This window comes from Gadus morhua, chromosome 19 (assembly GCF_902167405.1).
Source record: "Gadus morhua chromosome 19, gadMor3.0, whole genome shotgun sequence".
NCBI classification, from domain to species: Eukaryota; Metazoa; Chordata; class Actinopteri; order Gadiformes; family Gadidae; genus Gadus; species Gadus morhua.
The window spans coordinates 6,690,711-6,704,734 of NC_044066.1; the positions used below are offsets into that span (position 1 = coordinate 6,690,711).

The 14,024-nt window shown below is 45.3% G+C and overlaps 1 protein-coding gene across 1 annotated transcript in view; it reads right to left on the reverse strand.

Moving 5' to 3' along the window:
- Window positions 1-12,996, reverse strand: part of niban2a (niban apoptosis regulator 2a) — a 29,948-nt gene extending 16,952 nt beyond the window's left edge. Inside the window, exons 1-5 of the mRNA XM_030341784.1 lie at window positions 12,625-12,996; window positions 7,834-7,961; window positions 4,072-4,200; window positions 3,482-3,587; window positions 2,487-2,654 (exon numbers count right to left, since the gene is read on the reverse strand). Of these exons, the coding sequence (XP_030197644.1) occupies window positions 2,487-2,654; window positions 3,482-3,587; window positions 4,072-4,200; window positions 7,834-7,961; window positions 12,625-12,679 (586 nt within the window). The 5' untranslated portion in view covers window positions 12,680-12,996. The remainder of the gene's footprint in view (window positions 1-2,486; window positions 2,655-3,481; window positions 3,588-4,071; window positions 4,201-7,833; window positions 7,962-12,624) is intronic.
- Window positions 12,997-14,024: the final 1,028 nt, after the last annotated feature.

A 14,024-nucleotide genomic window follows, 5' to 3' on the forward strand; every position in this document is an offset into this window, starting at 1 on the left:
GAGAGAGAGAGAGAGAGAGAAAGAGAGCGTTAGAGGTAATTCTAGGTGTTTCGAGACCTCTGCTCTTAAAACGAACACTTTGATGCTGGATGATGTTGAACTGAAATCTTCCCTGTGATGAGTGAAGAGTGAGTGAATGAACTGCAGAATCCCTCCTCCTCTGAGAATATCTCCCTAATCCCTTCAGTCAGTCAATTTCCAAACAACCTATTTTTGCATCTAGAACCTACATATTCTTGATGCATTTAAAGGTAAGTTGCCATTGGTATGTAGATGGACAAGCAATCTCATCTCAAAACCCATTTATATTCACTAACATTTGAATCTGTCTGTGTCTGTATGTTGTGTATGTATAAACCTCTTCAAGTTCGATGTTTCCTGTTTTGATTGTTTGCTGCTCTTTACACCATGAATTTGCATAGCACTGACCAAGGCTGTTTTTAAATGTACTCTATATATTTAATTTGATGCATACAGTGGAAATGCATACAATGCATGCCATGCTTGCAGCGTATACAGCATACAATGTTGGCCTATTCAACCCTGACGCAGGGAATCTGTTTTATTTTAAGATCAAGTTAAGTTAGCATCACTGGTGCTGAATTTATGTTGGGATGATTATGTTTTGTTTGGGGGACACGCCATTTTGTAAAGACTATTTCATCTCCCAAAAAGCTCCATCTTGGCCTTCTTATAGGGAGTTGGGGCCCATCTGGTCGGGACTGGTTTGGGTCGATGGGGTCAGAAACAGACGTGTAAACAGATAGCATCTGTGTGTTCGGATACGGCCGTTACACACTTTGTTCTGTTCTCTCTCTCCGACTTTGTCTATACATAGACTAAACTCAGGTGAAATCATACCCTCATGCACACACTTACACACACATACACACACACACATACACACACACACACACACACACACACATACACACACAAATGTGCATGCACGCAGACATCGATGCACTGTGGACGCGACTCTTCCAGTAACCGGACTGACATCTGGCTGATATTTTTTTCTTTTTTCTTTCTCAATCAATACATTGGATTGAATTAAGGCAGATGTCTACTTTGCTGTTTAACTACTTAAATTTCTCGATTTAATTTGTCTATACTGTGATGGTGCTTTTTTGCAATGTCTATATTGGAGTGTCTATACCGGGATGTCATTGTCTTAATTGTCTTCTAAATCTACATTGCAATTGTCTGTCCTACAGTCTCTCGATTGCAGTGGCCCCCTTCGTGATGTCATTTCTTGTGGTGATGCGGTGAGGTAATGCGTTGTGTATTATTCAAATGTCTGTGGTGATGCAAAATGTTTTCATGGCTATGTGGGGCTGTTCCATGTTTTGTCAGGCTATACATGTCTACCATGGCTTGTTTGAAGTGCTTTCACACAAGCTCCACACCCTTTGCATGAGCCAACTCCGACACATCCTCGCAGACTGCTGGTCGACATCAACAATGAACTCAGAAGGCCCACATCGCCTTTACAATCACGACAATTCCAGACGCAATGAGTCAGCTGTTGGGTGTTGTGGTGTATTGTGTTGGGTATTGCCTGGTTGTGTAGGATCAAACACTAACACTGTATCTAAGGACACGCCTAGTTTACACCTGGGTTGACCTACTGATCCACCTGCTCCTTCAGATGGTATGCAATGGCTTTACATCGTGATGCATGAATCACACACACACGCAAACACTCTCACACACATGGCACATATCTATGCCTACATACAGACAAATATGTGTACAAAGTATACATACACAAAAATATACAGACACAATGGATACACACATTTTCCCATTTTCTGTATCTACGCACACACACACAGACACACACTTTGACGAAGATGACTAGTTGTTGGGAAAGTCCCCAGAAATATGTCCTTTCGGGTAAGTCACAGACCTGAAACATCTAATAGCTGACAGCTATGTGACCCAATAGATGTTACAAACTCAGACCTGAATCATCTGTTAGCTGACAGCTATGTGACCCAATAGATATTACAAACTCAGTCCTGAAACATCTATTACCTATTGTCAACAACAGCTTTGGTCTCTACTCCACCCTGGATAATGACCCCTCCCTTACACTCACCACTTGATCACAACACTCACTAGGGTGTGAGGGTTTCTGTGTGTGTGTGTGTGTGTGTGTGTGTGTGTGTGTGTGTGTGTGTGTGTGTGTGTGTGTGTGTGTGTGTGTGTGTGTGTGTGTATGTGTGTGTGTGTGTGTGTATATATGTGTGCGTGTACTCTTAGATTGCAGTGTGCTTGGGAGCTTCAACTTGTGGGTGTGCGTGTCTGTTTGATGCTTGTTGGCTTGTGGGTTTATCAATACATACAAAATATGTGTGTAAGACTGCATGTGCGTGAGTGTGCATGTGTGTGCATGCGTGTCAGTGTGAATGTGTGTGAGTCAGTGTGCATGCGTGTGTGTGTGAATGTGCATGAGGCTGCGTGTGCGTGTGTCTCCTCACCGTTGTTGGTGTGCCGGACACAGTCCTGCAGCACGGCGTGCCACTTGGTCTGCTCCTTCTCCGTCATGACGCAGAAGTAGTGGTGCCGTGCGTACGGGTGCCACAGGATCAGGGGGAACTGGGTGGCACACTTCACAAAGGGACTGCTGCTGGGCCGCGCCTTCACCCCTGGGACCCAGCACAGCAGGGGTTAACACACTGTGGACGGTCTGTTCATCCATTCATCATCCTCCACCCCTGGACCCCAGCACAGCAGGGGTTAACCCACTGTGGACGGTCTGTTCATCCATTCATCATCCTCCACCCCTGGACCCCAGCACAGCAGGGGTTAACCCACTGTGGACGGTCTGTTCATCCATTCATCATCCTCCACCCCTGGACCCCAGCACAGCAGGGGTTAACCCACTGTGGACGGTCTGTTCATCCATTCATCATCCTCCACCCCTGGACCCCAGCACAGCAGGGGTTAACACACTGGGGACTGTCTGTTCATCCATTCATCATCCTCCACCCCTGGACCCCAGCACAGCAGGGGTTAACCCACTGTGGACGGTCTGTTCATCCATTCATCATCCTCCACCCCTGAACCCCAGCACAGCAGGGGTTAACCCACTGGGGACTGTCTGTTCATCCATTCATCATCCACCCATCCATCCCTGCAGGGAACACCGCAGGGGTTAACATGGACTACTACAGTTGATCTATCAATCCATCTATTCATCCATCCATGATCCATCCATCTCTCTGTCTCTCTGTCTCTCTGTCTGTCTGTCTGTCTGTCTGTCTGTCTGTCTGTCTGTCTGTCTGTCTGTCTGTCTGTCTGTCTGTCAGTCCGTCCGTCAGTCCGTCAGTCCGTCTGTCCGTCTGTCCGTCAGTCCGTCAGTCCGTCAGTCCGTCAGTCCGTCAGTCCGTCAGTCCGTCTGTCCGTCTGTCCGTCTGTCCGTCTGTCCGTCTGTCTGTCTACCTGTCTATCTATCCATGTCTAGTGTGTGCACCTGGCAGGCTGTTATTGACCAGGTCCATGTATTCCTCCATCGACTTGAGGGCTCTGTATCCGGCACAGTTGATGGTGACCTTTGGGTGCAGGCTGCGGTCATGAGCCTGTTGTAGAGGAGAGGAGGAAAACACCAAGGACAATATTCAACTAACCTATCTGTTGGTTTTTGCCGAGATAATGCTATTTACGTAAAGTGGCCCTATTCACCCCAACATCGGACCAGGCGTGAATACACGCCACTCCTAAATCTATTCTGTAGTGACATTATAAGTGGGAGAGTTCATCCATATAATGGGTATTTCGTCCTGCCAGCCAACCAAGTGGACTGTACCAACTGGTAGGCTAATTAACAAGATGAATGAATATTATATGGGTATAAGATTGAGATAAACTCTAGACTAGTGTTGTCCAACTAATTGGAGTTTGCAGACCATAATGCTACTTCCTTGGGGTTGGACTAGAAAATAAACTGAAAATATAAAATTCTTCCCCGATGCTCTTTGTCGTAACTCTTTCTACGTGTATCATGACGGCGTGGAACACCATATTATTTTTCAGTTGGACAGACCCGCTGTACCGCCGACTCACCGTCTTGCTCTCGTAGAGGCTGATGGAGTAGGAGCTCGCCACGAAGACGAAGCGGTTCCTCCACTTCCTGTTCTCCTCCAGGTACTGGAAGAGGTTCCCCGAGAAGATGGACCGGTCCACCAGGGGGTCCTGACATGGGGGTGATGGTCAGAAACCAGGGTTAGACACATGAGCCACAGGATGGTCCCATGGCCTGGTCGGGAGGACCTTATCTCCATTAAGGGATTCTGTTCTAATTTGTAGCGTTATGTACCAGTACTTGGCAGTTGAGTGAAAAAGGATTAGCGTATTGCCAATTCATTCTCTCCAAATATTTGGTTAATTTGAAAGTGCTTTGTGCAAAGGGACTAAGAGTGAACTGTGAAAGGTGCAGGTAGGAGGCCTAATGTTCACATAGACTGCAGACATTTGGGATTGAGCCCACAACCTTTACGCTGGTAAAATCGAATACAATTTTACCATGGGCATATAACCATATATAATCATGGAAGTAATGCATCCTCATCAGGACTTCATAATCCTATAAGCCTTTCAGAATTCACTTGACCAGTGAGTATAAATAAGTATAACAATGAAAAAACACAACGCTTTAATGTGTATATCTGTGTATGCGTATGCGTATGTGTGTGTGTGTGTGTGTGTGTGTGTGTGTGTGTGTGTGTGTGTGTGTGTGTGTGTGTGTGTGTGTGTGTGTGTGTGTGTGTGTACGTGCGTTTATGAGTTTTGGGGGAAAGGGAATGGACGTCAAGAAAAAAATATCTAAATAATGTTGACACAGCAACATCCCCCTGACACACTCACAGACACGCACACACACACACACACAGATACACACACACACACACACACACACACTCACACACACACACACACACACAGTCTGTGCTTTCGGACTTCCTGTGCGAGATTAAAAAATACTGGAAGTCAAACAGGCTGTCAGGGAGAGGAAGGAACAGGAGGGTGGAGGCTGAGGAAGGTGGAGGAGGGTTAAAGAGAAGAGAGGCCTGTGTGCTGGGGGTTTGGGAGAGAGGTTCTATTGGCTTGTTGTTGACCGTTGCGGAACTGAGCTGAAAGACCTGCTGTTCAGATCTCAATGGACGCATGAAGAATGAATGGCCGACCACAGGGCCATTCATTCTTCGTGAACAGGACAGATTCATGATGTCATACCTGCCAAACTGCCAGAGAGTTTGGCGCTTATGACAGTTGAGTCTGTGTTTCATTTCTGTTGGCCCTGTTTTCCAAACTGACGTTGCAAGACCCGTTTGTAAGGGTGCATTAGCGTGGAACCTCCCAGTTCATTATCGATTACCATGGGGCCTTATCAACGGGCACGGACCCCATTAATCTGTACACAATCGGATGGACCTACAGCCCAACAGAGCAACAAAACCTATGACACATTAGCGGCAGCCATCTTTGTTGCAATGCCTCAACGGCGGCTCCCACAATATGTATGACACATGTTAAACATGTAAAACATGAGCGCACATATTCGCCTGGTTCCCAGGCTAACCGTTACTTAGATGCCTTTGGCTTGTTTGATATTAAAGAATAGGCCAATTTTAGATCCATATAACTAACTGCTTAAAGTAATCACATATCAGACTTTTGATTAATGTTTACAGTCTGATGGCCTACAGACTCAACCTGGGTGATTGGGTTTTACTTTCTTTTGCTTCATATCTGTTAGGACCAATCATATTGTTGGCGGTGGTGATCTGTAAGGGGGGCATAATTGGCTAGCAACGAACACAAACTCAGCCAGCTGTCATTAACCATAAACTCAAATCAACGCCCACTGTAGTAAACACTTAATAAAACCCACTTCTGAGAACCCACTGGTGCAAATCATTTTCTCTTTGGTAGAATATCTCCGTAACGAAACAGGAAACCAGGCCTAACTCCTTTCAGTTGGTGGTTTCCGGCCCAGAAATCTACGCCATCTCCCCCCAGGAGTTCTGCTGTGACACCTGGATCCCAGGTTAGCTGTGAATCCATTCCCTGCTGCACCTATGGAGCTGCACATGACGCCATCGGCCCACGCGTGAGGACCTATAATAGGAATATCACAGCCACATGCGTCGACAGGGCTTCCATTAACGTCCCCCCAGCAGCCTGTCTGCCCGGGCGTGAGATGTGCTCCAGTTCCTCTCCAGTCATCCGTGACACTGCTCACCAGCGGCTGCAGGAGGCCCTCTGCAGCACAGGTCCGTGCACTCTGCTGTGGACACACAGCCATTGTCTCTGGTGTGTCCCCATAGAGATACGTATACTCTCTGCACTGATAAATAAGAGAGATGCTAATAATGTATTTTTGTGATTGCAGTTGGTTATATTTGCCCACCCCCGCTTTGTATTATTAAAGTGTGTTTTGATTGAGTCACATGGATCTCATACAGCCAAATGCGGGAGAGCCATGAGACTAAATTAAAACACACTTTAATAAAAAATAAGGTGGGGGCAAGTAAAAATACACTGATGGCAGCTTTAATGCGTTTACTAAGGGAACAAAGCTGGTAGTAGATACAGACGTTAATAACTAGATTGATGTAGGGATGAAGCTAGTGGAGCTAGTGCAGTTTCCTGCTTAAACGTATCAGGGGTTCAGTCACCGGTTATCTTAGGAAGAAGGCAGCTTTCACAGCCAATCAAAAGGCTTTCACAGGTCTATGTTGAATATGACATTCACTTTGAAAGGGGGGGGTGGGGCATAGAGTGGGGCCAAGGGTGTTGGCTCCATATCCCAGAGAACTGGATTCAATGTCCACCACCGCGCTGTGAAGCAAGATACCATAACCCCTACCTTGGAGAAAAGAGTGCTAAATGATGAATAGTTCATAGTGGTGTTGGGGCTAAATGTTGAATGGTCAATAGTTCATAGAGGTGTTGGGGCTGGATGATGAATAGTATATAGTGGTGTTGGGGCTGGATGATGAATAGTATATAGTGGTGTTGGTGTTAAATTATGAATCATACATTGTAGTGTTGGGGCTAACTGATGAATAGTCAATAGTACATAGAGGTGTTGGTGTTAAATGATGAATAGTACATAGTATTGTTGGTGCTGGATGATGATTAGTATATAGTGGTGTTGGGGCTTAATGATGAAAGTACATAGAGGTGTTGGTGTTAAATGATGAATAGTACAAAGAGGTGTTAGGGCTAAATAATGAGTAATTAGGGTTGTTGGTAGTAAATGATGAATAGTATAGTGGTGTTGGGGCTAAATGATTATCCGTCAATAGTACATAGAGGTGTTGGTGCTTAATGATGAATAGTAATTAGTACATTATAGTAGAACTAATACCATAAGCCTCTTATCCTATCATACCAGCAACTACCTCTCTAGATCTACTAATCAGCCTCCTGTGTTAGTCCCCCTGGTGCACTCAGAGCTTGGTAAACCCACTTTCTCCTTTGTTGCACCTCGGACATGCAATGAGCTGCAAACCATCACTTGTTGTGGACAATGTTGCTGTTTTGTATAACCTCATGTTGTGGCCTGTATGTTTCACTTCCTCTACCTTGTATTCCTTTGTGTAGCTTTCACGCAGTATTTAAACTTTTATGTATCGTATGTGTGCTATCATTTGAAATAGTTTTTATGTGAAACAGTTTTTTCTCAATGTCAAACGATTTGTGCTGCCGTCTTGACCCGGACTCCCTGGAAGAAGAGATCTTGTGTCCATCGGGGTCTTCCTGGCTGAATAAAGGATGAATAAGATCTGAATAAGAACATGGCGGCGCTGGTGCACTTGCCTTGCGGTGCAGCAGCTGGGACTGCGTGCCTCCTCCCTCTATCTCGTAGCGCACGCTGTTGAAGAGCGCCACCGCATACTGCTGCTGGTAGGTCTCCCCAAACTCCCGCATCACATCTCTGGTGCGGGCTGAGGGGGAACACAGCGCACAAACACATGAGTATGAGCATCCTGGGATAATAATGTACTCTGAATGAACACACTTCCATCAACACGGAGAACACATACACACAGACTCATAGGATGACACACACACACCAACACAATAATATGACACACAGCTAATTTAACATCAGCTGACATGAATACAGCTATACAACGTAGCTGATATAGTTTAATAGCCTAGCTTTACTGGTCATTTTTAAACACACTTCACATGTCCACCAACTCCATCCTGTAGTAGTGGATGCCAGACAGGACCCCCTTACGCAGTACTTAAATAGATCTGGTACTAACAGCCATGAGCACTATGTGCATGCACTTTAATGCTCACCAAAGCAGCTATGACACAGAATCTAGGTCACATGATCTCACGTCACCTCCGGTCCTGTCTGGGTCTGACCTTGTGCCCTGCTGTCTACTAGTGTTGGGAAGAGTGTTTCCCTCTGGGGAGCATGTAAAGGGACAGGCCACTCCTACACAACAACGTTAGACCTGGGACCACGTCACCTTTGGACTGAAGAGGCCAGTTCACTTTTAGGCAAAAAACTTTGAAACTATGATAGTAAAAGGAAGAAGGTGAGAAGAAGACGGTGAAGAAGAAGAGGAAGAAGGAGGAGTAGGAGGATGCAGCCTTGTAGAGAGGATTGTGAAGGTGGGGGAGGAGTAGGAGAAGAAGGAGGAGAAGGAGGAGGATGAGGAGGGAGGGAGGATAGTGGTGAAAGGTGAGAAAAATAACAATTTCCTGTACAATTCCTTTTTGTATTTTTCTATCTTGTCTCAGTTTTCTTATAACACACCACGTCAGATTCCTTACATGTGAAAGCCTACCTGGCAAAATAAAAAGCACTTAGAGGTTCGGCTTCTAAGATGCAGGACCCAGAAGGCTGAGCATGGACATTAATGTAAGGTTATATAAAGGGAAGCTTGTGACAAGTCGTCTGTGCTGACGCTGTTGAGTTACCTACTGTTACAATGTGCCCTTCAAGTCAGAATCAATCGAGATGAAGCCTGGCTTTTGTTACCGAAAGGAGAATATTAGCAGGGCAGCAGAGGGATTTATGTGTATAAAATGTAATCAAATGTTTCAAAGCGCTATTTAAAGGAGCATTTGTGTGAAGTTGGAGAATGAAATGACCAAACCTTGCCTGAAATGATGTCTATTATTCATGAGAACTGCCATTTCAAAATATAATATGACCATCTCTTTTCGATATGACAGGCCTCATCTGTGACACATCCCTTGAGGAGATGAATTATGTAACTCCCAGACTAACTCATTACACCCTGTACCGTTCAGATAGGACTCCAATGCCAACATGAACTAATGCAATAGAAGCAAAAACACTTTGCTGTGAGCGTTTTGCATCAGCACCATCGGTCTGTTTCAGTGCCAAGCAAATATTTTCCTTTAAGTGTTAAGTGTCACAAAGATAACTGCGTAGGAGATAGAGGAATGTAAAAACACATGGAGTGCACTCTGTCCTCCCCAGGTCCCCCTATGAAGGAGACATTGTTGGTTTGAGATAAGCCCAGGACAAATAGATAATAGACAAATGGGCCCTTCTGGGTGAAAGCGATTGAATCATGGTTGCTTTACTATTCATTTGAGGTTGACCCTTTCTTCACTTAATTTAGTTTTATAAAGCAAGGATTGGCTTCCAAAACAATTCGACAGCATCATGAATAACGATGGTGGATCAGGGCGGCCTGTGTGTGTGTGCGTGTGTGTGCGTGTGTGCGTGTGCGTGTGCGTGTGCGTGTGTGTGTGTGTGCGTGCGTACAGTATCTGGGTGTGCCTCGGTTTGTGTGTGTGTTTGGGGGAGGAGGAGGGGAGTGTGAAAAAAAAAAGCTGACAGGATGAAATGCCACACACAAACACGCCAAGATGAGCACGCACACACACCTTAGCTTATGAGAGCCAATAACCACCTCAGGGCGTGTTATTGCTCTTGTTAACTTGACTTTAAAATCAATGTAATGTCACTTTATTGACTGTTGTTTACTCCTTATTCCATGTTTATTTATTGTACGTTATAACCACGCTATATGCCACCGAGGAAAGGCGGGGGCACTTCAAGAATAAAGAGAGTGAGAGTGGGAGAGATGGAGTTTTCTTAACCAATAAGGACTGCTATTCTGAAGACTGTTTCCACTGGCTAACTGTGCCAAAGCTAACATACTGAGGAGCCAAGCATGTCCGAACACACACACACACACACACACACACACACACACACGGCCACATACGCATTCAGTAAACACACACACACACACACACACATTCACAAAAGCACATACACACAGCTACATATGCCTACACATTGTACACAAAAACAAACACAGACACACACAGCCACATATGCATACAGAGTACACATACACACACACACACATATATATATATATATACTGTATATATATTTATTTTAAGACCACCAATATCTTTCTAATAAAATCTGGTATAATTATAATTCAAGGGTTGGTTTTAATGTAAAGAGGGGTTTCAGCTAGGATGGATCAACAGGATCCCACATTTTGTCAGTTATTCTAACAGCTTGTTTGGTCGACCCAGGGAGCCTTACGCAGAGCAAACCACATGCATGATAACTGCTCTGTTATTTGACATTCAAAGCTATTCTGCCTATTGAGGCTATATGCTAATGCTGCTCAAGCAGAGCAGATGGTGGAGATTGTAATCCCTGGGTAAAATTAAAAGTCATGACAATTGCATACTTGTTGTACCCTGTGCCTGTCTATATAATCTTCTGGCCTGTATATCTGAGTTTGTGTGTGTGTGTGTGTGTGTGTGTGTGTGTGTGTGTGTGTGTGTGTGTGTGTGTGTGTGTGTGTGTGTGTGTGTGTGTGTGTGTGTGTGTGTGTGTGTGTGTGTGTGTGTGTGTGTGTGTGTGTGTTGGGTCTTAATGAGGGAGGAGGAGATGGTTTTATTACAAAGTGCTTCGGCTGCAACTATGAAGCATCACCTTGTTTGGGCTAGCCTCTCTAAACACACTCCTACAGGGAGCAATACGCTGACTAACCTATCGCAACACACAGACACACACACAGACACACACACAGACACACACAAACATTCAGATATGCATCGAGACAGTGGCAAGCTTAAAGGTATACCACACAGACTTACACATAAATAAACTACACACAAATCGTAGACAGACACACAGACACAGACACAAACACACACATACACAAAATAAACCAACCCACAGCCACACACATACACATATTGATGTGCACAGTTGCACACAAGCCCAAGGAAGAAAAACAGAATGTGCAGGCTGATAACATCCCATTACAACTGCCGTCTATTAATCCCAGAGCAAGTCGCTACCTGCTGGAGTTAAGCTGTTACCATTTTCTGTTCCTCCCTGTTTCCTGCATATGTAGGAACGTGTTCACTAATAACACTTGGCTTTGTAATGAATGATTTAATTTGGGGAATGTTAGGAATGTGGCTGAAGCACCTTATTTCCTTATCCTTATTGAGTATTCGTCCGTATTGATTTGTGCCTTTCCATTGCAGTGGTCGACATCAATAGGACTAGCACAAAGACACTTTTCAAAAACTGTCCAGACCTATTAAGATGAACTATTTGCACATATCTTAATGCGTGCTCTGTTCGCTACAAAGTCCTATGTTATTTTATTACATAATGTTTCTGGACGAATGCAGAATAAATTAAATGAAAGAAACACGACGAAACTATGAAACTTATGAAATTATTTTACTTTCCTTTTCACTCATGCGTTTGAACTTTGATTTACAGTTGGGGTGAAAGAAGGCATTATCTCGGGTTTCCGGGCTTGGGTTCCCACATGTGGAACCACAAGGAGGAGGAACTGACGAGCTCTAAAGTTGGAATAACCGCAGCAGACGGGCAACTGGGTGGAATGCACAATCTCCAGAGATGACTGAAAAATAACCCTGAATGACTCCATCTCGAATTTACTTATTCATCGTATGCATTGTGTGCTATTTCGTATTAGGGTTTATTTTCGAGCATGAGCGAGCATCTGCGCTGGTTTTAGTGAAATAAACCGACCACACATCACCACACTTGCGTCTTGGGTAACTTTGAAGCCTCTCCCATCCAACCTCCTCCCTGTTCCTGCTGCTTACAGTCTCAGGGTAGGACACTAGGTCTTAATTAGTAATGCTACTAGCCATCCCTAGATTTAATCCAACCTGTCCCTTATTGAACAAACCGTGTCATTGTCTCAAGAGACAAGAACACCGGCTTAGATCATCTTAAAGACACTAGAGGTGTTATCTTGTTAAAGCAAGTGTTATTATAAAGGGGGGAAGGCGCAACATGCAACACAACGATACTGGGATAACGTTTAAATTAATAAACGACCAGGATGGCTTGTAAAATCCCTGGTTGTCTGTCATGTGTAGGCCTACGCTGCACTACAGTAGACAATAGGTGCTTGGTAATTAGATACCCACATGTACAAATAAATAAATAAATGAACAGAACCCAGGATTTCAAGGAGGACAATAACCGTGAAGCCGGGCGCCAGGGCGCCTACGAGGGGCGAACACCTCCGCCTACACCGTACGATGCCCGTGTGTGTGGACAGGAAGCAGAGCAGTCCTCCACTTTACCTGTAATTATCTCCCGCTTGTTTTCGTCCAGATGCGAAGACACGACGTCCCCCATTGTTACGAGAGAAACCTCCGCTGCGTAAAGATATCCTCACCGAGTTGGGCACCCCAGACGAAGGGGGCGAAGAGGACGTTAGAAAACGTACACTATAATACTCCACCACTGGAGTGGTTGAGGGACAAAAAAAAAACGCTCCACGTTTTTGTTTTTCACGAACCAATCGTTAATTCGTTTTTCCTCCTCACGAGCAATCGTCCGAATTGAGCGCCTTTAAAGATCCTTGACGCGCGCGCCCTGGTAGCATCCACTCTCTCGTGCCACCAAGGTGGTTGTGTTGTGTGGCGCGGAGGGGTTGTGGCGGGAAGGGGGGGGAGCGCTCGTGGGACTCGTACACCAAAAAAATAAAAGCAGGAGGCTGGCCAATTATTTTTTTTGCTTCGAGGTGAACACACACGCGCGCGCGCACACACACACACACACACACACACACACACACACACACACACACACACACACACACACACACACACACACACACACACACACACACACACACACACACACACACACACACACACAGTGACAGCAGGAGGACACACCCTCCGGTATGGAACCACTGGTTCAACATGTTCATTCTGCCCTGCTGCTGCTGCTGCTCTGGGTGTGGCCGGGACCGGCCTCGTCCTGTTGGGGATGAACCGGTATACCGTCCACCGCATCGGCGGTACGGAGCACCGTGTGGGTGTGCTTTGTCCTTGACGCGGACCGAGAAAGCTACAGGGCGAATGTGTGCCACGAAAGAAAAGAAATACACCATCTTTTCATTTTGAGATCATGCATGAGAATAATTATGAAACAAATAACCAACGTCCCCGTTTTTTTTTATGTTGGAAGGTCTTTTTAATTAGCATATTCTATATTCTGCTATATTCTATTGACTGTAAGAGCGACGCCCATTGTAGGAAGACACCAGAGACCTTATTGTTAAACGTGTCGAGGCAGGATCGATAACGGAAGCCACACAGGCTCCTGGTGGACCGTCTTAAGAGAGACACCGCCCCCGTGTGGAAGCTTCTCACATCGCTGTAAAGCTGGACTACATTATGGAAGACAGCATGTTCACTGCAGAGGATATCCTCCCTCTCTCCCTCTCCCTCTCTCCCTCTCCCTCTCCCTCTCCCTCTCCCTCTCCCTCTCCCTCTCCCCCTCTCTCTCTCTCTCTCTCTCTCTCTCTCTCTCTCTCTCTCTCTCTCTCTCTCTCTCTCTCTCTCTCTCTCTCTCTCTCTCTCTCTCTCTCTCTCTCTCTCTCTCTCTCTCTCTCTCTCTCTCTCTCTCTCTCTCTCTCTCCATATTCTCTAAGAAATAGTATTATATATATAATACTATTGCTTACAGAATA